This window comes from Brienomyrus brachyistius, chromosome 6, assembly GCF_023856365.1.
Source record: "Brienomyrus brachyistius isolate T26 chromosome 6, BBRACH_0.4, whole genome shotgun sequence".
NCBI classification, from domain to species: Eukaryota; Metazoa; Chordata; class Actinopteri; order Osteoglossiformes; family Mormyridae; genus Brienomyrus; species Brienomyrus brachyistius.
In genome coordinates, this window is record NC_064538.1 from 11602227 (window position 1) to 11624021 (window position 21795).

Here is a 21795-nt window from a genome sequence, read left to right on the forward strand (position 1 = left end):
ACGGGCCACTAAGGCTCTACACAGATGATTGTCTCGATTTCCTACATTTTTAAAAGCTTGGGACAGGAGTATAAAAAACACATTAAGTCTCAAATGTGGGCAAGAACAGTGACTACCAGTGACTGTCAGAAGTTGAGCGAGGCACCAATCGGAGGAAGCCATGCACCGGTAATCCAGCAACCGGGGCTATTACCGTGACTACCGCCCACAGAGCAATCACAGCTTTGCTTTCATTTCAAGCCAGCCAGTGGGTGAGAGTGAACAACAGCACCGTCATGAAGGCAGTAATCAGTGAGCACTACTTCTCCATGGCAAGAGCCTGCACAGATTAAGAAGTCGCATGGGGAAAGGACCCAGCATGTGAGAACTTCCAGACCAGCGTCTGGACATATGAGCAAGATAAAGCTTACCTACTTAAAAATGTCTGATTCTTGACTTTCTGTGGAGCAGCCATTAAACATTTAAGGACACCGATAAATTATAGATCCTCCCAAAGAGGGCAGCCCTGACATCAGTGCGCATCTGAGGAGTGCAAAAATGAGCGTGCATTTCTCCGTGGCGCTATTTCAGAGGGTGGGGGGAGACATTAAATATTAAGGGGACCGCATTTCACGGGCGATGATGCACTGGGGGGGGTCCCCCCGAGAGCAGCCGCTCTTACAGCGCCTCATGCAGACACGTCCCGAGCCGTATTGTGCCAGGGACAACAAATACGGGAAACGAGGGACCTCGACACGCTCCCTGAGGGCTGACACGGCCCTCTGCGCCTCAGCTGACAGGCATCATACAGTGCTGACTGCCGAAGAGACCTAACTGCACTGTTACCCAGTGCTGGTACACACACTGCCTGGCGAGTAGCAGACCTGCTCTTAATGCATTACCAGCAACACTAGCAAGCAAACTGACAGATTCTCCTCCAGATTTTAAAGTGATAAACCTCCCCTCCTGAAAAGGCTAATAAAAATGCATAACCATTGATGCGTTTCAGGTGTTTCTGAGATGTTCCCACTGATTTCTGCTGTATCTGACTGCGAACATTGGGCAGTAATGCAAAGGGGTAATTAATCAAACACTACATGCAGTGATTTTGCTTATACATACGTGCATATACAAGAACCATTCTGCTTCTCCTAAGTTATTACTAATTACTTACTTATTACTAGTAAGTATTACTGTGCACATTTAGCTGTTATAGGTGCAGAATCAGCTACTTACGGGCATTTTAAACAGCGATTTGCCATTAACCTCCATGCTAATCTCTGAACATCGCTAAAGCTTCCCTATACTTCCCTGAACCTGCCGATGAGCCAGCATAACAACTCTAATGATTGCGCAATTAGTATGAGAGGGAAAAAAAAAACAAATCAAGTTCAATTCTGCTAAATAGACCTCGGCGGAACAAAAAATAAATTTAATTGCAAGAAGTAATTTAGCTGGATCTAATCTCGATTTATTTGCTAGAACCATCCCTGCAGCACACGGCCCGCATCCTTCACACAGTAAAATAAGACACATTAGCATTAGCCTCATTTTCATACGTAATTACGTTTTAAACTGGCGAACTGTGAGCCACTCACTAAAGTGAAAATGCAAAGGGTTTATCTGCATTAAACATTTGCTGTGTGTGCATTTAAGACCTGAGAATGAACTTCTCTTTAACATGCACTTTGGAATAAAAAAAAAAATTTGACGTGCAAATGTCAAGTCCTGCCCCGTAAGGTCTCCATCGCAGCACAAACGGTAAGCAACAGAGACACGGAGCGCAGTGAACGTGAACAGCAGTGGGCCCGTCCCCCCGGGAGGCACTGGACAAGAGCCAGTGCCCAGCACATGTCCGGCCTCACTGACATCTCAGGGCGTGTTTACTTTAGTGTGAATGTTTCCCATGTGTCCTGCGTGGGCCAATGGCTGCTGGGAAGCCCCGATCTGAAGCACACACACACTGATCGCCGAGACGGCTCCCTCGCCTCACCCGTCCTGGTCTTGGTGTTGGTCAGGATCTCCTGCAGCCTCTCCTGGAGCTTGTCGGCCCTCTTCCTCTCCAAGTGCAGCTGCCTCTTCAGGTCCTTCAGCTGTGGGGGCAGGGGGAGAGAAGCTGTTAAGGGCTGAGGGACAACATCCAGCCACCGACACCAGCACCCTGGGACTCAAACCCACGTTAGGTACAGCACAACACAAAAAAACCATCTCAGAATAATCTGATCTGACTGAGAAAAGCTCTTCATCTAGCTCTCTGAGCCAACCTACAGTCGCCCATGTTTCATATTTTTCTCATGTCGCCTTGAATGGCAAAGTGGCACCATCATACTCACAAATGCAGCAAAACTGTTTGTTTGCAGTAAACTCTTACCTTCCCCCTTCATACCCAAATCCCCTCGCTTCCTGCCCATCTGAATGCGGAGTGGGCTTACAACCAGCCCATTCTAACTCCAAAGGGATCATCCCTATTGTTGAGGAAACCCAAAGGCGGTATTTACATCTCGTCTCCCACATTAAATGCTTCGTTCCCAAGCTGGATCTTTGCCTCCTGCTGCTGATAATCAAGCATGTTTCTGGCACTGAAATTTAAAGGTAACGATCTAAGGCCTAAGGTTGAGCCCTAAGGAGGCCCGTGTGGCACACAGTGACCAATAGGGCAAGCTTTCAGCACCCAATCACGAATGGATGGATGGCCGCTGGGTCAAATGGCCACATCAATGAACCTCCTGGGTTCAGTATCAGGCTACTACAGTAAAGTCTCATTTACGGCGTCATGAAAGTGACACGGGGAACCGTGTCCAGCCATCCTCACCACGGTGACAATGACGGCTTGATACTCACTGCCGAGCTCCCCTTCTTTTCCAGGATCCTCTGTCCATCCACTGTGTCCTTAATCTCCTGAAAAGGAAAAACGCACACATACAAGGAGCCCCTCCTTCAAAGGTAACAAAGCCTGCAGCCCCAGTTACAAATAACCCACAAAATGAACAGCTTCATGAAGAGCGCGCTAAAACCGCCAACAGGTCTGCAGCTGTAATGCGATACGGTCATCTTAGAAGATTCGCAGACGCAGAGCAGATGCACCGGTGCCTTAAAGAAAATATCAATCTAGCTGTCAAATCTGCACCTTTGCCTGCTCACATAAACACATTTACATTAATATCTGGCTGTGTTTTCCTGCCATGGGGTACATCGGTGTTGTACCAACCGCACAAATCTTTTTCAGAAGGTAGGTAAATGTAAATATTCATTTGAAAACCCATGCAATCCAGACTGCCTTATTTCAGCATCTGTGCCAAGTATGAGGCACCGGTGATAGTGAAGTATTGGCTTAACATGGCGAAGATACTGATATATGCTGATGTGAGCCGATTCTACCTTTTATTCTAATGACCACCAACCTGTTTGAGCTTCCCAATGGTGGTGCTGTGCTCCTCCCGCTCCACCTCCACAGCCTTCAGCTGCCGCCTCACCTCCTCCGCCTCTGCCTCCTTCTCCTGCGTGCGGCAAGGAGGAAAGGTAAACCCTGTAATCCTGTGAGTTATTCCAGAGGCTGTGCGAGGACCGGACGTCCCAGTGAGAGTTCGCCTCATGCCGCTTCCGTCTTTGCAGGGCTTTAAAGACACAGTGAGCTGCATCGGAAAGTGAGTACTAATGCTACTGCACAATTCTCAACATGGAAGGCAAAAAATAACTTCCAAGGGCGGCCTGGTGTCCTGCCAGTCTAAGACAGGCCTGAGACGAGGTGCCTGTACATCAGCAGGGGCTTGGTGGGCACTGGTGGATGCCAGTGGGCACTGTGCTGGCACTGGTGCCTCCTCTGGCAGAAACAGGCATAGGCTTGTGCGAGAGTGGGCAGCAATCACACCCCTGATGGGCCGATCATTCATGCTGTTCCACAGCCCTCTGCTCTCCTTATTTACTTAATCAGTTCAGTGCGATTTTCGATTGGTCGTTCCAATTTCTTTTTTATACACAGGTGAAACAGCTGAGTGAAATTAGTTTTCATTTGCCTGGGCCGTGATTCTTTCAATGCAGTGCAAAGTCAATTTGCTCAGTTACATGTCTTTCTCTCACCCTACTGTACAGTAATCAAGGGAAATTGTTACTTCCCAGGGTATTACAATGCGTATGGATCGTATAGATCTATACGCATTTCGATGCACGGCATGCATTCCAAAATTAAACTGAAACAGCAGCCGCCTTTGTAGTGAATTAAAGTGCGAGTCAGAGGCGAGATTTCATGCAGGCCGGAACGTGCTGCAGGCAGGCCTAAGGCAGACCTGTCCTCTTTGTGTCCATTATGAGTGGACTGGGGTTCACCTGCAGTTGTCTTTTTTGCTCCATCTGCAGCGTCCGGATCTGCTCCTGGTGCTCCAACGTGCTCTTTTCCATGGTCTCCTGCTCGCGGTCACAGAGAAAAGAACAGGGAGAGGTGTTCAAGGTGGTGCTTCAAGGACACCCACAGACAGGGGGCGCCACTGACATCTCATCTAATGAGGGGCTTTGCCGAGGCGGCCCTTCCTGGGGGAAGCCTAACATGGCACTGAGACGTTGTTCCCGTGTGGGCAAGGCTCAAGCCGCTGCCATGTAAACGACCACCGGAGGGCACCTGTGACACACCTATATCAGAGCTTTTCCACTGCGGCACAGTCGCTTCATTTATTCATGAGCACAATCGAGTTGTGCATCACACTAATTGCTTTTTTTATATCAAACCTGTTCGCAGAATTCATTTCGGCAACATAAACAACGTTGATGATGGGCATCACGCCAGAAGCATCAATGCCTGTGTTTCGCCGACTGTTCCCACTGAGCTTCAGCACAAAGAAACACTGGCATCTAGTGGCGGTTTCTGGAATAAATCCCATCGCTTACTGAGGAGACCCACCAGGACCTTTCATTACTGAAGATGTTCTGCCCGAAGCAACACAAAAGTGAAGTGAAACATAAGAGGAGGATCGTGTCTGAGACGGAGATGGTGCCTTCTCACCTCCGCTTCTTTGAGGCGCCGCTCGAACCAGCCTTTGGCTCCCTCCATGGACTGGATCTGGGCCCTGAGCTCCTCCACCGTGTACTGCAGACTCTCCAGCTCCCGGGTACGAGCCTGCAGCCAGGAAGAGGGGCATGGCATGAGCAGACCTGGACGAAGGCGCTGATGTGTATAAGTACACGCTGTCTGCTTCCAGGGCCTCCTCCCTCAAAGCTCTTCTAAACTCACGTTTCATCCCTGCTGGTTCAGCTGTCCTATATTGCCACCACAACTCCTTTGGACCATGAACAATTGGGACCCTACAGGATACTTAACAGCTTGTACTGCTGGACTCAGTGTTCCACACAAAATTCAAGTTGTGTAACTAATTAAAAAGAAGTAAAAAAAAAATAAAAAATCCTCTCTCCCCACCCCACCCCCCCCACCTGTTCTCCCAGCCTCACGGCCAATTCCCCGCTGCTTTGCTCACCATGTCCCCAGCCCCCTACCTTCTCGTCACGCAGCTGGGAGCGGATCTCTTCCTCAGTGCGATTCTTGTCCTCATGGAGGTCCCGCAGCTCCTTCTCGTAACGCGCCCGGACTGCCAGCACCTCCTTCTCATGCTGCAAGCGCACGTCACTCAGTTCCTCCTTGTGCCGAGACTTCTCCTGGGCCACCTCAATGGCCAGCTCATCTAGCATGGCCTTGCGCTTGTCTGCCGTCTGCCAGGAGAGCCACCGGGGATGGGGGGTCACACTTCTTACTCACTGATAACTCAGCAGGAGCCTTAATCCAGCTCATTTCTGCTCAGACCTCAAGAGGCAGAAGGACCAGCACTAAACTGATGACAAACACAGTGACAATAGTCTCTTTTCAGGCTCACAACTTTCATTTCATTTCATACTTGAAAACTATCACCAAGTCTTTGCCTCCCACTGAATTTATGGACACGAATCCCAATTCAAACAGTTCGCCCCCCCCAGTTTACGATTTGTTGTTATGGCTCCCCAGCTGAGCCTGTTCAGCTTTAGGGTCTCCATGGTGATATGCAGTACCTTCCTCGCGTCTTCCAGTTCCTGCTGCACCTTCTCCTTCTCCTGGCCCAGCTCCGTCAGCTGCTCCAGCAGTCTGCCATTTGCTCGGTTGGCCTCCTAAACACACGTTATTTTCAGAGAATAAGAGATGTGAGCATAGGACCTGCACACGGTGAGTGGAGAGAGGTGACTGTTCCCAAGAACACTGCCTGAACCTGACACAATGCTAACTGCTGCACAAATTAAACCATCCATCACTACCGTTCTACTGCCGGCTGCCGGAATGGAGGATTTCATATGCAAATAGAGGTTTTAAAAGACACTGCAGGTATCGCAAGCTGGTGTTCCTGTACATGTGAACTTCTAAACCTTCTTTCAATGCTGTACTGGTCCTTCTCTAAAGACAATATAATTTCAGGGTTCTAAAACATAAGGAATAGGGAAGTTTTCCCAATTACAAGCGGCAAAGGTGGTTCTATTTATTATATTAACCCTCTGGGAACTTGGGGTAGGAAACACACTTTAGTCAGCGTTTTTTTTCATGATTCCACCTAAAGATTTCAGCGAGATATAAACTGAAATTGACGCGAAAAATACGCTGCATCGCTGACGATGCACTCACCCCCCGAGGGTTAATCTCTCTGACTCGGTCCGCTTTAGATATGAGAACATGCCAGTGTCTTTGAGGGTATAACACTGCAAGAGGAGATGCCTCGTTCATATGAAACAATGAATAAAGTACACCAATGATATGCAGCGCAATCCCTTACTTAGTGACAGATACAGCACCGTTTCATCAGCTGAGTTAATGATACGGCCAATAAGACGTGCTGGTGTCACTGCTGCTAACAGTACAGTCAATGAGACATCTCCGGCATCACTGCTGCTAACAATGTGACCAATGAGACATGCTGGAGTCACTGCTGCTAACAATGCGACCAATGAAACACGCCTGCGTCACTGTTGCTAGCGATACGGCCAATGAAAGGCGCTGGCATCATGCCGTCAATAATGGCACGCTGCCGGAGGTGATGCAGACCTGCAGCTGAGAGCTCAGGTCATCCTTCTGGGCCAAGAAGCTCTCCTGCTCAGCCTGCCTCTGCTGCAACTCCACGCTGAGAGACATGTTCTGGTCACGGAGGAGGTTCATCTCCTGGGTCTTCACTGTCTGAATCTGACCAAGGCGAGCACAGGCACACAATCTGTTCACATAGCCAAAAAAAGGACCCTACTGTAGAAATCTCCTGTTTAGTGACATTATTTCCTCCACAATGTGCTCTTTACCAGACACACAAGTGATGTCGGCATTGGGGGCGGGCAACTACAAGTGTGAAACCACAGTGCTGGCTAGGGGGCGCAGGCGAGCTGTACCTGTTCTAGGGCTGCTAGGTTAGTCCGGAGAGCATCGTTCTCACTCAGGATGCTCTCTACTTGCTCCTGACTCACTGCACTCTGACATGCTACCTGCATCACGTGATCAGGTGGTGTGGGGGGGGGGGGGGGGAAGGCACACCACATGTGGAAGAGAGATGATCAGGATCAGATAAGAGAAGAAATCAGGGGGAGGGACAAAGGGTCAGGGAATGGAATGTGTAGTGGGCGGGGGGGGGGGGGGGGGGGGTTAGGACAGACCTCCAGAAAGGCACCAGGAAGAAGAGGAGAGACAAAGACGGCAAAGTCAGAAATAACACACAGGAAGTCCAGGGGACAGTCTGCACCGAAAGAAGTAAGACAAGCTTCTTATCTTAAAGGCAAATGTCTGAAGCTCGTTCTGGATTAATTAAAACTCAGGAGCCCCCAGAAGTTCTTAATGACTCTTCAGCAAAGAGCTGCAGCCAAGGCTCAGAGTAATTCAGCAAAAGATCCACGGTCAATTATTAACTCGAAGACACACAAGTCCCAGAAGTACAGAGGGCAGCGCGGCCCGTGTATGTGGAGCCGTCCCGCCGCACGCCCTCAATCGCGCTAATCCTTAATTATTCAGGTGATCTTCATTTGCCTTTTGCTGGGAATTAAAGCAGAACTTTCATGCCCAGACCATTTGGAAGTTTTGAAAGACACTGCACAGAAACCAAAGAATCCTTTAAGTTGCCGAAGTAAAAGTCTAGCAGCATATTTTGCACCTGCAATAATTCTCATGACATTCAGCAGACTGCTGCAGTCACCCTCCTGCTCAAGTAATTCAGGCAGTAGGTCAAAGAATAAACCCGCTACCATACACCTAACCTACTTCAGAGTAAATAACGTGGTGCATGAGGGTAAACTATTAACCTTTAATCTTCTGAATTTACATTGTGCATCCAACTGAATTATTCTCTCTCTGCAGAGCTGCTCTACAGGGCCTGGAGCCAGAAATGTTACAATGGATTGGAGTGAAATTAAAAACTGTAAACATACTAACATACAAATAAAAAATGTGATGCATAAAATAGCCATTTTCTTAATCTGTTAAAACAGTGTAAAAAATGCTGCTCAGAGCACAGAGAGGGAAAAAGAACAACAGGGTGTTTGATTAAGGAGGTTTTTCTGTTCGCTGTCTCTGGTCTTTATATGGCCAGTGTGCCTCCGCAGGGCGTCTGCTGCAGCTGAGCTTATTCACAGAAGCCTGGCATGAGACACTGTCTGCGCATATCTGCTGTAACCTAAACACAACTAACACTGCAATACATGAAGCTGGATCCTAGAGACCTTTCACATCACGGAACAGGAGTCAGGCTTCTCTAATGTCGTAGAGGGACATATATTTTCCCAGCACAGAGTATGACCAGAGCAGCCCAGAGTGAAAGCCCACCTGCTCTCTGAGCCCGTGCAGAGCCTTCTCGTGTTCTTTCTGCTGGCTCTGTAGCTGCTCCCTCAGCTCTGTGATAGTCTACAAACACATGAGAAGTATAGTTACAGAGCCCACCACTGGATCCAGCTGTAGCTATAGGCCCATGACCTGTCCACCACTTTCAGTTATGTCACATCCTGAGGCAGATGTCGTTATGCTCATCTGACACCTGATTGGCTGACATTAAGTCTCCCTGTAGTTTCTGGATACGGAGGCTCATGGATTTCAACTCCTCCTCTTTCTTCTGCTGAATCTCCTCAATTTTAGTCCTGTCAAAACAAATACAGACCAAATACAATTAGCTAAATACTATGTATCATGCTGATAATCTGGATGTTGACGCCGCTCATCCAGGTTCGAGACACATGGGGCTTTGAGAGCCATACCTGCTGTCGGTGTAAAGGACCTCCTTTTCTCCTTGCAAGCGCTGGAAGCTACATGAGGACGGGGAAGAAACAATGAAAACTTAAACCTGTAACGCTTAAGGTCCCGGCAAAACGTGGCCGAGAGCACGTGGATGACAACCCGGGGGAGAGGCGGGACCATCCACCTCAGCAAACCTATCAAATTTAGGTTCATGCATTTCACCTGGTGAAGCTGGAACGGCCTGCCAAAGCTCACATCACCTGCTCTAATACCCAACTCAGGATTCACACTGCAGACTGTAACATCCACTGTGCGCCATATGGAACTGTGTAAACTTCATTGAAATGTCTCTCTTTACAAGAATGAAAAAAACCACACAGAAAAGGCTCACAGGACTACACAGCTTTTGTCATGATCTCATCAGCGTGAAACATTTACAAAAGCGAAGCGACTCGGCGATTTGCATGCGCAGACACTGACTGCAAACCATTACGTTAAAGCCAGATTCATTGAGTGACACACCAGATCTACGGCAATATAGCTATACATCCGTCTGTTTAAACTAAAGCACGGACAGGAACTATTTCTCAAAACAGAAAGACGCGATCATAAAATAAATCATGTCACTTTATTTTTTTTATTGAGTACCACTTTTTAACTACTGATTTCAAATATCTTACACTGTCGTGGTTGTAAATTAAACAGGCCACCAAAATCTTACCTTTCCTGTTTTTTCTTCAGTTTGTCTGAAAGCTAGAAAAGCAGGAAGACCAAATCTCAGAAGAATGCGACAAGGCAGTGCTCAACTGAAAGCACACCATGCATCACGCAGTGCGCTGCGTCTCATTTAAATGCAAACAACCGGCATTCACCTTAGCGATTTCCTCCTGAAGTTTTGTCACGTCCGTTTGCTTGGATGACTGGATAAAACGACGATGATTTATTTCAAATGAGGGAGAATAAATACACAAACAGCAGGGCGTAAACTGGCTGTCCCGGGAGGGGACTTCGAAGAGTTCGTACTGAATGTACTTTCCTCAAAACAGCAAGGTCAGGCCATGGAGAGGGATGGTGCATGTGGGTTACCTCCAGGGCCTGCAGCTGCTCCTTCAGCAAGCGCTTCTCCTCCAACTCCGTGTGCAACCGCAAGTCCACCTCTGAGTCAACAGAACCAGGGTTTAAAAAAAAAATTAATGGAGCAGCGGCCGACTGGCCGCCCTCTGCCAGTCCCACAGCAGCAGCACCGCTTAGCGTGTGATAAGGGGGAAGCCAGCAGGCCCTCAATTACCCCAGGCCGGGGCTTTAATTAAAGCTGATGTGTCACCCTGTCGCCAGGGGGGTGCCACTCCAATAAGCCACCCAGTGGCATGCATGATTAGTGCGGGGGTGACTCACCGCTTAGCTCCTGCCCCCGCTGCTCCAGTTTGCTGCACTTTCCCACCACCTGCAGGGGGGGTTAGGGGGGTGGGTGGGTTGCAGAATCGTCAGAAGCAGCCGGCAGTGACAGCCACAGCGAGTGTGATTTCCTGGGCCCCCCCGCGGGTGCCTCTCCTCACCTGCTCTGGCCTGACGGGACCGCCCTCCGACTGCGCCGAGATGCCGTTGGAGTCGGACCGTCCGTCCACTGTGGTCACGGGGAACTCCTCTTGCTCTGTGCCTTTCTGACCCTGAACCAGCTTGTCACAGCGCTCCTGAAGGGCTTGAGGACAGAGGGAAAGATAGGAATTTTCTCACAATCCCTCCGAAACTCTGGATTTCCCACTTGCAGGAAACACTTAGGAGCAGCTAAATAATGCATACAATACATTTAGAGTACGCCCCCCCCCCCCCACCCCCAAAACAGTCTGAAACAATGTCACAGTAAGTCTCACTATCCACTGACAGACATCTTTCCCCAGTAGCAATGACTCAGTGCCTGTGGTATTACACAATGTTTTTGCTCTGCTCCCACAAGAAATGCTTTAGCTGAAAAGTAGCCCCCCCCCCCCCCAAGTAGGACAAACTGAAATAGCCCACTGATCAGATACCCTGATAAATTAGCATCCATAATATGATATAACTGGTGTTAAAAATAATGTTAAACCCCAGTCAGCAGTCAGACAACAGTTCAGCATCTGTGGCCTAAGCGAACAAACAAAGAAATTATAGGGTAAATAACCAATATCAGCAAAGGGATGACGGCAAAGGAAGGATAATTTACGGAGGGTAAAAAAAAGCAGCTGAAGCCTATTATGTGTCTGTGATTCACAAAGCGAGGGTTTTCGGCTAACGGGAGCAGATTACCAGAATTGCAGAGAGCCAAAATGCCTCCCATTGGCTCACAACAGCCAATAATTCAAACCTAACATTCGTGATTTATTTACAGCTGAAGTCATACATTTGGACTCTGCCCATCACTCAGAAGTGGCTTAAGAAGTGGCGCTGGAAGTAGGGGTGCTGAGGGCGCTTCAGCACCCCCTGTGGTTGTGGGTGGTAATGCAGTGTCAGAATACTGTAGGGCAGTATGCCTGTGTCTATATTTTTCATCAAAGAAAAATTATGTTCTGCTATTATCTCACAACTTCATGACTATTTCTCCTAAAAGACTACTGTTGTTAGCTATTGACTGGTGATAAAAAAGAACTTTGGTCATTCCGACTCTGAGCACCATGTACATCTTCATGCACCGATGGCTTAAGTGATATGTTCAGGATGACGTCAGAAATCCTTTTAGATTAAAAAAAAAATCAATGTGTTCATAATAGTCTACAAGTGAAGAAGCTTATTTAGTACAACACTCAGCATATACTCTCATGAAGACCCACCTGCCATGTTTTTCTGCAAGGCGGAGTTCTGGGCTTGGAGGCGGAGCATCTCTCCATCTAGGGGGCTGGAGGCGGGGCCGGAAGCAGCAGGCGGCACCGCCTTCCCTTCCTTTAGCGCCTTGTTCTCCTGCTCTAGCTGCTCTATCTGGGAGCAGAGCTGAAGTGGACCAAACAGAAGTGCATCAAAGAATGTGGGTTAAAAGCCCAGCTCTGCACAGCCATCGACTGATGGACCCCACAGACTGACACACGATTAAGAGCAAACAAAATATCAAACACACACCCATACAGTCCACCAGTCCCTGTGGAAAAGATCTGACCGTATATAACTACACACATAGAATGATATACATAAAAGTAGCCAAAGCAGGCCATTTCACAGCAGCTGTGCAGGCAGGTAGTTTACTGAACAACTCAATTTTAAAAAATTCATTTTTAATTCTGTAAAGACAAATGTGCTGCCTCTAATATCCCAGCTGTACAAATGAAAATTGTTAAAACAATGTATGCGGGTGCCTGCCCAATTATTTAAGTAAAAGAATGATTCATGAAAATAAATGAGCACATAAATCGTGGCTCAAAGCTCCAGAATCAACAAATGGAAGTACACTACCTGGCCAGAAGTATGCGGACACCTTACCGTTACGAAGCCAGAGTAACAGAGTAGCACAGGAAAGGGTCATATCCAAACTGCTGCCACAACCTGAAAGCGCACAATTCTCTAAAATGTCTTCGTATGTTGATGAATTAAAGTTACCCTTCACTGGAACTAAAGGGCTAAAACCAAACTAGGAAAAGCAGCCCCAAACCACTGCTCTGCCACCACCAAACTGCACAGTAGGCACTGTGCGCTCCAGCAGACAGGGGGTGTTCTCCTGGGGTCCGCAAAACGCAAACTTGTCCGTGAGACTGCCAGACAGTGAAGTGTGCTTCATCACTCCCGAGAACGCGGTTCCACCATCCTGCAGTCCAATGGCAAAGCTGCTTTAAGCCAACTTGGTGCTGTATGTAGCTGAAACAGCTGAACTCAATAACCGGAAGGGGTGTCCATACTTTTGGCCAGGAAGTAAATGTCATTAGCACGTGTGTGCATGCCAGTACTTCTTGTTTGATTGACATGATGAAAATGACAGCCATCAAGCACCGCCCTTGAGTAATTCAAACAAGGCAATGCGTCAATCTCAATCACACCTAAACGACATGAGGTGCCACGTAGACTATGGTCTTATTTTTCTGTCTCAGTTTATTTCTCATTTATAAAAAAAAAGACTGTTAAAATGCACGACTGCCTTCCATCTCATGTACATAGTTTGTAGGTTGAGAAATGAGTAGAAGTTCACAAGGTGGTACTGGGTCATGGGGCGGGGCTGGTACCTTGGACAGCTCCTGCATCAGCGTGCTGTTCTGCAGTCTGAAGTCATCCTCCTGGCTATGCAGCTTGCCCTGGAGCATCTCATTCTCATTCAGCAGGGCATCCACTTCCTGTCAGGTTTAGCAGATATGGTACAGCATGCATCGTCCATGTGCATCCTTGGGAAATTTTCAATCTGAGTTGAATCTCTACAACGCTACGGGCTGCAGGAAAGTTACCTTAGTGTCCTCACTACCCACACAGCAACAACAACGTCAGATTTCCCGAAAAGACGGATCATGAGAAGATAGATCACAGTAGCTAGCGGCACACTCTAGTTGGCTTAAATTTTAACAAAATATCGACAGTAAAATTCTGCTCTAATCAGACAAATGTGACTTACCTGAGCCTTTTTGCTCTTACTCAGAGCCTGCAATTGAGAATAAAAAGCATATAAGAACATATTTACTGATCAAAACACTAAGAGGGCATGTAATGTAACTTGAAATGATATGATCCAATCGGCCTATGTGCTTTGTCTTTACACCGCACTGCATTTCATGCACATATCTAAGAATCAACACACCCATTAACTCCACACTGCAGTGATTGTTACCTGTCTGCAAGGCAACAATGGGTCACAAGTTCAAGGGTCCAATATCAAACATCAGTTCAAGGGTCCAATATCAGAGTGATGAATCATCACTCTGCAGTTTTTCATTTATGTAGCAACAGCTGTATTATTAAATTTAATTATTATTCTATTATTTTAACATCTCAGGGGAGATGCATTTCTATTACCACTGCTGCACCAGGTTGGTCGTTACTTATAAAATGAAGTTAAGGTTTAAAGAGAGTAAAAGTTCAGGGAGATTCCTGTTACAGCTTTTAAGATCAGCTCTATACCTTCTGTGCTTTCATGTGCTCCTTCTCCAGGTTTGAGGTCTTCTGGCGGACAACATTGAGCTCTGGAACACACAATCATAAAAACGCCCTTCAGATCCTCATCAACAGGCAACACGCGCACTGACCTCACTGCCGCTCTTCAGCACACCTGCCCAAAGAAGCACTTGACTATTATGAAAGTGAACCATAGGAGGCACAGGCCAATCTGCCTATTTTAATGCAGCAATGTCATTGCTACCCAGTTAAGTTTGGTGAGGTATTTTAAAATTAGTGTTAATTCAGCTGCTAATACATTAACTCTCATTCACCGCATCAGCGTTCCATTGTCAATGAATGTCTAACCCTCATGGACATAATTTATAAATTATGAACACCCCCAAATCCCTTCTGTTTAACAGCATTTTATGTTCACACAGGCAGTCAACAGCTACAAAAATATGAGAAAAGGAGCCTCCGTTGTAGTGCTGCCTGATTATTTCCACGCTGTACGTGGCATAATGAACCCTTCTGAGAGAGTGTATTTATAGGATGTCACAGATGCAGCGATTTCTGAGGGGCACCACCCTAGGAATCCATGAATGTGCACAAGATCGTATCCGACACATACAACAAATGAGCAGTGGCAGCCATGCTTTGGAAAGGTTCTGAGACAAGAAAGATCCACAAAAATCCAGCCAGGCGGAAGACAAGAGAGACTTTCTAAAGTCAGGGATGAACATCAACTTGTCCAACAACGCCTCATGAATCGGAGGACAACAAGTGACCTTCAAAAACAATGGAAAACATTTAGGGGTGTGAAGTGCAATGCTAGGACAAGTTTGTAACAGGCTCCTAGAAACAGGACCATAAAGCAAGGGAAAAGCCCTTCACTAATGAGAAACAGAGAAGAGTTGGAGTTTACAAAAAAATGTGTATTTCACACTGAAGCACAACCATAAATTGAGAAATGAGTGAAACTAAAAATGTTGCTGTGGTCTCTTAATTTAGTAAGCTGTGCATATATATATATATATATATATATATATATATATATATATATATATATATATATATATATATATATATATATATATATATATATATATGTGTGTGTGTGTGTGTGTGTGTGTGTGTGTGTGTGTGTGTGTACTGAATGAGAATCACCAAAGCAAATAATACAAACATTATGGTTTTACTGCATTTTCGCTGCATTTACACTGAAATAGTATTAGAACTGAGTCTCACTGCTTTTTTCTTCAGTAAGCGATTCTGGATGCAAAACATGTTCCAGGCTGCTTCCCAACTCTTAAACAACACCCAAATCTACCAGGTAAACGGAGTTCCAAAGACCGGATAAACAGCACGTTGGCCAAACAACACTATGGCAAAGTGCAGTTCAAGTTACACAGGTCATGTAGTAAAAATGATGGGAACTTGCAACAAGACAGAAAACTTGAATAGTAGTATGTAGATGTTCAGCAGAGACATTCAGCATGTTTAAATGGGGAAATCTAAGGTTAGTACCTGCTGCTTAAAACCACATCAGATCTCTGCATCGACACCAGAGACTGAGCTGCGCTTTCTCAGGTTTAAAGCTACAGTCACACGTGACACAAATGCGAGCGTCTGCTTCACCTGCTGGACGTGACCATCTTATCGTATACTGCCTATTTTTATGACTCAAAAGCACCACACAGCTATTAGTGAAACGTTATGGGTTCGGCCTCATTCGTGGCCTGATAGGTTGTGCATAAGAGGTACATGCAAGGTCTCAATTAAACACGAAGTCATCGCAGTACCTCCTGGAAACACAAAACCCCCATGCGTCAATATGAAAGCACATTAAAATAGGTCAGGTCAGATCAGGTCAGGGAGTATGCACTGATGCAGCACGCTGCCGCACCCACCACATGACGAAACTGGCCATTTATCTGTCACCGCCAGGTGTTACGTGGGCGTCCCCTCGGCCTGGTCCAGCCACTCAGGTCCTCAGCAGTGAGGATCCTGTGAGCCGGATCACCCTCAGTGAAACGCTCCACATGGCCGTAATCCCGTAACTGACGCTCCCTCACAATGCAGGTAATGTGCCTCATTCGGGACTCCTCTAGCAATCACTCCTTCATCACAAAGTCAAACCAGCGGTACCCAAGGATTCTCCGAAGAGACACAGTACCGAAGGAGTCCAGTGTTCGTCTCAGCTCACTGGACAGCATCAATGTCTCACAGCCGTACAGCAAGAGAGGGAGCACCGGGACTCCAAAGACTTGGACCCTCATTGTCTTACAGAGGTATCGGGAACGCCATGCACCCCATAAAACCATCCAAAATAAAAGAGCACTTTTCCCCCACACCATGTACCATACTTGCGGCACAGTACTTTCTGTACTGATTTAAGTGATGTTGGCGTGTTCTGGAGTTCCCTAGTAATACCCATAACCAACTCACATCCACATTTTCTGTGTTGAACATCTACTGTACTTGTGAATTCCGGTTTTGCCCGTGTGCCGTTTCATCTCCGTTCCAAACGAGAAAATGCTGCGACTGAGCAGTACAAGAAAAAATGTGTTCTGTTACAGCCCTACTGGAGAGGACCTAGGAAGGAATGGAAGACGCTCAGCTGCCATGAGCTTACCGGCTGTGTTTTTCCGCAAGTCATCAGAAAGCTGGTAGTTTTGTGTTCTCAGCTCCAGGAGCTGAGCCTGGAAGAAGAGACAAGACAGGAATTATTCATAAAGCAAAATAAACCCAGAGTCGTCAGTGTTTTATTTGAACAGAGAGCACTGGGCTTCTTATATGCTTGCCACTGAAGTAATGAGAGCAGTAATGAGACATGGGCACTCCGGGAGTACGGTGGGTTAGGACATTGCGCCTACAATTACTGTACAACAAGTGTCAGGTAAACTTAGCCATGTAACAGGAATGCAATGCAAACAGTAAGTGATAACAATAAGTAAGCAGGTGGGTGAAACAGGACAGCTTCAATAACAGTATCATATTCCTGAAAAAGGAGAGTGTGGTTGAGCTTTTAACAGTATTGATACTTAATTTTTTAAGACATGTGCAGGCTGAAAATGTGTAAATTATGAAGCAAAAAAACTGACTTATTTCCAAACCAAGTTGTACCTTTGAAACTTTGGAAAAAAAAAAAAAACGTTTTGACGAAAAAATGCAGTCTTCGCGGTTTATAAAGAGATGAGCCCCGGGATTTGATAAAGTACAGATAAGTGCTACATCAGGTGCTAATTCATGGCATTTAAAATGGTCACTGAGAAGATCTTTGGCTCTCTGTAAACCATGTGCACGTCAGATATTTCCTCAAAATCAGGAGCAGACACTGCCATGCTGAGACGAGAGATAAAAGCGGCAGCGATAGCAGCCAGAATCATTTAAACCAGGCGGCTCAGCCCCAGATTTGAGCACCAGGGTCCAGTAGTTTTTACAAGATACCAGTTCAGTTGATCCAATATAATTTCTTAAATAAAGCAAAAAAATGGCTAGAAATGTGTGAAAACCAGCACATCCTCAGACCCCCTGATCCACGACCAAGAGCTCCTGTTTAAACTCCCTGGGTTTTTCGAGGGACACTTTATCATACCCAAACAGGATGGATGCTTACAGTATAGCAAAGTGATAATGTTCAAACCATATGGACAATACAAATAACAGGGCTCTGACCAGCAGGTTTAACTTCCGAATCACAGATGAATGTCATTACATTATAAGGGCACTATATCTATGACATCCAAGTAAGTAGTTTAAAGTAAGTGATGAAGTGTTGTTCTAGACTTAAGCTTACATCAACTTATTTTTAAAAGCTTCACATCGACTTTTTGTCAATGCATCTGTCCTGCTATTTGTACAAATATCAACATTCAGACAAAGCAATAAATTCAGATTACTGTTCAAATCATTTACTAATTTAGTCATTTAAAAAAAATACACATGCAATGAAATCCCATAAATTCTGCATCTATGCTTTTGCATGAAAGCACCTCTGCTTGTTTTAGTCTTTCTGTTATTACATAACGCTTAAGGAAACGTCTTGGATGAGCGAGCAGTCAGCTAGGAACGTGGCAGAATATGTAAGAATTAAAGTAGGTCATTAAAGTTAGATCATGGCTGTGAATGCCCCAGCATTGTGGTTTGATGTTAACCTTAGACATTACAGTACTGTGCCGAAAGGGTTCATTACAGTCACTGTGATGTTCTTATAGATAAATGGATGGATGAATATATAGAGATCCTTTATTTTTCCAGAAGGAAATTTAGGTGTCCAGTAGCTTATACACAGTATACATACACATAGGCACCCATACATACTGCAACAATACAAAGGAAAATAACAGGAGGCCAGTGTGCTATACAGGCTTAAACACTCAACAGGAGTCCATCATATTCCTCCCCTTCCATGTGACGCTTAAAACGAAACATGCTGAATGTGTTATAACTATGTTATAAACATGCTGAATAGGAGTGAAAACGAAAAAGTCCCAGAAACACGTGCATGCGCCGTTTCACCATGGAAGGGGCAGCTCGTTCGCCTTCACTGTAAATACATCCTCAGGCTTAAACTTCGGCGGTCGTTTTGGCTCTGGTAGGTCTGCGATAAAAAACCATGCTGGGGGGGGAGACTGCAGCAACATCAGAAGAAAACGGGCAGCCCAACGAAGGATACGAGAACGGTAAACAGCTTCTCAAGTTAAGGAAGGCGGCAGCTACACAAATAAACGTTAGGTACCGTCTTACCCTCCAGTACTCCTGCGTAACGGAAAACACTAAGCTAGCTAGCACAGTGAGGAACATATTGCATTACAGTGAATGTGAGCAGTATAAGCCTTTCACCAGGCAAGGACAGCTCGCCAAGCTGGCACACACCGTACATAAACTCTGCTACATATCTGCAACGTACGAAGAAGTTTACCGCCTGATTACGTGCAAAAATTGGTAAGTTAGCTAATTAGCATCTGGTCGCTTCTCTGCTTTGGACACTGCTAGCGCTGCCTTGTTTTTCCCAGTTGTGAATGGCTGCTTTCCAGGCACCCCGTCGGATATACGCTAACGCGTTACGTGTTCACCACGGCCATCAAACGAACTACGGCTAATTTGGTTTCACTGCTAACCACAGATAACTACCAGTCCCAGCATCTTATTGACGTTAAGCACCCAGTTCCATCCCCACCCAACTCCAAAGCTGCCGTTCCGGCCTACTGGTACACTTAACGTTTGTTTTTCATTCTTGTAAAATTCGCAGTGTCAATCTAGCATATTTGACGGCTGCCAAGAATGCAGAATCGACTCTGCGGGACTGAAGATATGAAAAGGGCCTCATGTTTATTACTAGTGATAGCATTAATCAATACCTGCATTCGATGGAACTCCTCTTCTGACAGTGCCTGCGCCATCTTTACCCAAGGTCCGGCTATGGTTGATACCATCAGTTTGGTCCTCTGTGTGGAGGTGCTGAATTAGCAGGCATAACGAGAATGAAATTAAATATGTCCTGTTAAGTTATTCATTTTCATGTTTTAACAGTTAATATTATATATGACTAAATAAGTAATATACGTGACGGATTTAAAAAAAGAAGTATTATGGATTTACGATTATTAAAGTCCCCTATCGATATTGTCCTCATGGTACATTCCATAAAAACAGAGTCGGTGAACGCGGAAATTGTGTTATTGGCACCTGTCCGGCAGAGGGAGTTATACTGTAACTAACGCTTCAACAAAATATGTCTGGTTTACTCATTAAACATTTTAAGCTCATATAGTTAAACTTAGTTTGGGGAAACAAACATTTAGATTTTTTTGAAATATGCCGTTATAGTGAATGCAGAATATACAGAAATAAAATTTGACTTCAGCTAATGTAAAAATATAAATAACAGCACTCGTGAATCCTTTTATTTCCCTGTATCCCATCCTAAGAGGCCCATAGACATGGATGCGAGTGAGGTTTTGCATAAGAGAATAGGGTTATTTTATAAATAATAAAATAAAACAATTTTAAAAATAAAATTATTAAAATGAAAATAAAACAGTACACGGTAGTAAACTATAGTGATTTTTTTCTGGTAATCTCAGTATGATAAGTTACTTTTAGCAAAAAAAATTTAGCACATTAAAGGAGGATTTTATTATTGAATTATCATAATATATAATAATATAATCTGCGACCCTGAATAGGGGTTACAGAAAATGGATGGATAATATAATATCATTTATTAAAATTATTATAAATGATACATAGAATTTGTATTTCTATTTGACTAAGCATTTGTGAAACATATTATAGTAAAACTGTTTGAAATGGTTTGAAATGCAGGGTCTTAGTACACATAATTTATCCAAAGCAGTATAGTTCTTTTTTTTTTTTTTTGAGAAAGGATCAGATAATCCCTAGAGCAACTGAGGGTTAAGCAACAGTGAAATCACTTTCTGGGATTAGAGCCAGCAGCTTTCCAGTTGTAGGCACAATATCCTAACCCACTGAACCACAGACCACCCTCCATAGTGTCCATACAGAATAATAATTTCTAACACTTTTTCAGAAGTAGATGTCATTTTCATGCCTTGTTTTGGTCAAGCTCAAATTGTAGCGGTGAAAGTCATAGTCAAAACGGAAGTGTGGAAGGGGAAGGTGAGTGATGTGAACCAAAACCATTTACTTTAATTTAAAATTAACACTTTCTTTGCAGACCAGGCACTTGTCATCTCATGACTGCAACTGCTACCTGACAGGGCTACCAGCTTGTGCTGTCAGTTCGCTGGAGATGACTCAAAATTTTGCAGCAAGTCTGATATTTAATCAGCCATAATGCTCTCATGTTACACCCCTCCTTCTCACTCCTCATTGGCTCCCTGTTGGCGCTTGCATCATATTTAAATCCTTAATGCTGATTCCCGGAGCCTTCAGCAGAAAGGCGCCCATCTTCATCACGTGAAGACCCACATCCCACCCCTTCGTATTTGGTCAGCATGCCGGTCCTACTTGGCGATCTCGCTGGCACATGAAAATGATTGCTGTCCTAAATGTTTATCATGGGTTTCACAGTGGTGGATTCATGTTAACTTCCACCTGATCCTCTCTATACTGTTGATGCGAATCCCTGAAAAGCACATATTACATGTACAGCACTGTCTGGTTGCAAAACACCAGCCATGTGGTTCTGTCCCCTGCAACGGTCACATTTTTCATCATGTTAAAAGCAAGATAAATACATTAATGTATTTCAAAGACGAACAAATTACACCCTGTGGAAATATACAAATATAAAAAAAAAAAAAATTTTGAAACTTTTTTTGTAATTTCATTTACTGGCATACTGGTTGATTCAAGGTCAATTCCTGATGCCACCTCTGATGTGCTATTTAACTAAGCAAATATTGCCTTTTTTTTTTAAAGGAGGTGAGCAGATGCAAGGGTAAAACAGGCTATAAAAGGTATGAGGTGCATATGTATAAGAAGTAATAACAGTGAGATATACAAGTAAATGAAGGTGAGCACTGTGGTCTAAATAGCAACTACTGTCCCTGAAGTAAGACAAAGAGTTTTCAGAGAGAAACACACGC

General features: G+C 45.2%; 1 protein-coding gene across 2 annotated transcripts in view; it reads right to left on the reverse strand.

Annotated features, from left to right (window-relative positions):
* Positions 1 to 19700, reverse strand: part of gripap1 (GRIP1 associated protein 1) — a 33728-nt gene extending 14028 nt beyond the window's left edge. The window contains exons 1-23 of one of the 2 annotated variants that reach the window (XM_049016020.1): positions 19582 to 19700; positions 16854 to 16920; positions 14243 to 14304; positions 13740 to 13766; positions 13360 to 13467; positions 11986 to 12142; positions 10738 to 10880; positions 10577 to 10625; positions 10268 to 10338; positions 10054 to 10101; positions 9903 to 9934; positions 9202 to 9249; positions 8985 to 9084; positions 8777 to 8854; positions 7357 to 7449; positions 7025 to 7159; positions 6007 to 6102; positions 5461 to 5673; positions 4973 to 5086; positions 4303 to 4380; positions 3381 to 3476; positions 2821 to 2877; positions 1973 to 2072 (exon numbers count right to left, since the gene is read on the reverse strand). In XM_049016020.1, the coding sequence (XP_048871977.1) occupies positions 1973 to 2072; positions 2821 to 2877; positions 3381 to 3476; positions 4303 to 4380; positions 4973 to 5086; positions 5461 to 5673; positions 6007 to 6102; positions 7025 to 7159; positions 7357 to 7449; positions 8777 to 8854; positions 8985 to 9084; positions 9202 to 9249; positions 9903 to 9934; positions 10054 to 10101; positions 10268 to 10338; positions 10577 to 10625; positions 10738 to 10880; positions 11986 to 12142; positions 13360 to 13467; positions 13740 to 13766; positions 14243 to 14304; positions 16854 to 16920; positions 19582 to 19656 (2047 nt within the window). In that variant the 5' untranslated portion in view covers positions 19657 to 19700. The remainder of the gene's footprint in view (positions 1 to 1972; positions 2073 to 2820; positions 2878 to 3380; positions 3477 to 4302; positions 4381 to 4972; positions 5087 to 5460; positions 5674 to 6006; positions 6103 to 7024; positions 7160 to 7356; positions 7450 to 8776; positions 8855 to 8984; positions 9085 to 9201; positions 9250 to 9902; positions 9935 to 10053; positions 10102 to 10267; positions 10339 to 10576; positions 10626 to 10737; positions 10881 to 11985; positions 12143 to 13359; positions 13468 to 13739; positions 13767 to 14242; positions 14305 to 16853; positions 16921 to 19581) is intronic. The other variant, XM_049016021.1, reaches the window with a different exon arrangement.
* Between the last annotated feature and the right edge of the window lie 2095 nt (positions 19701 to 21795).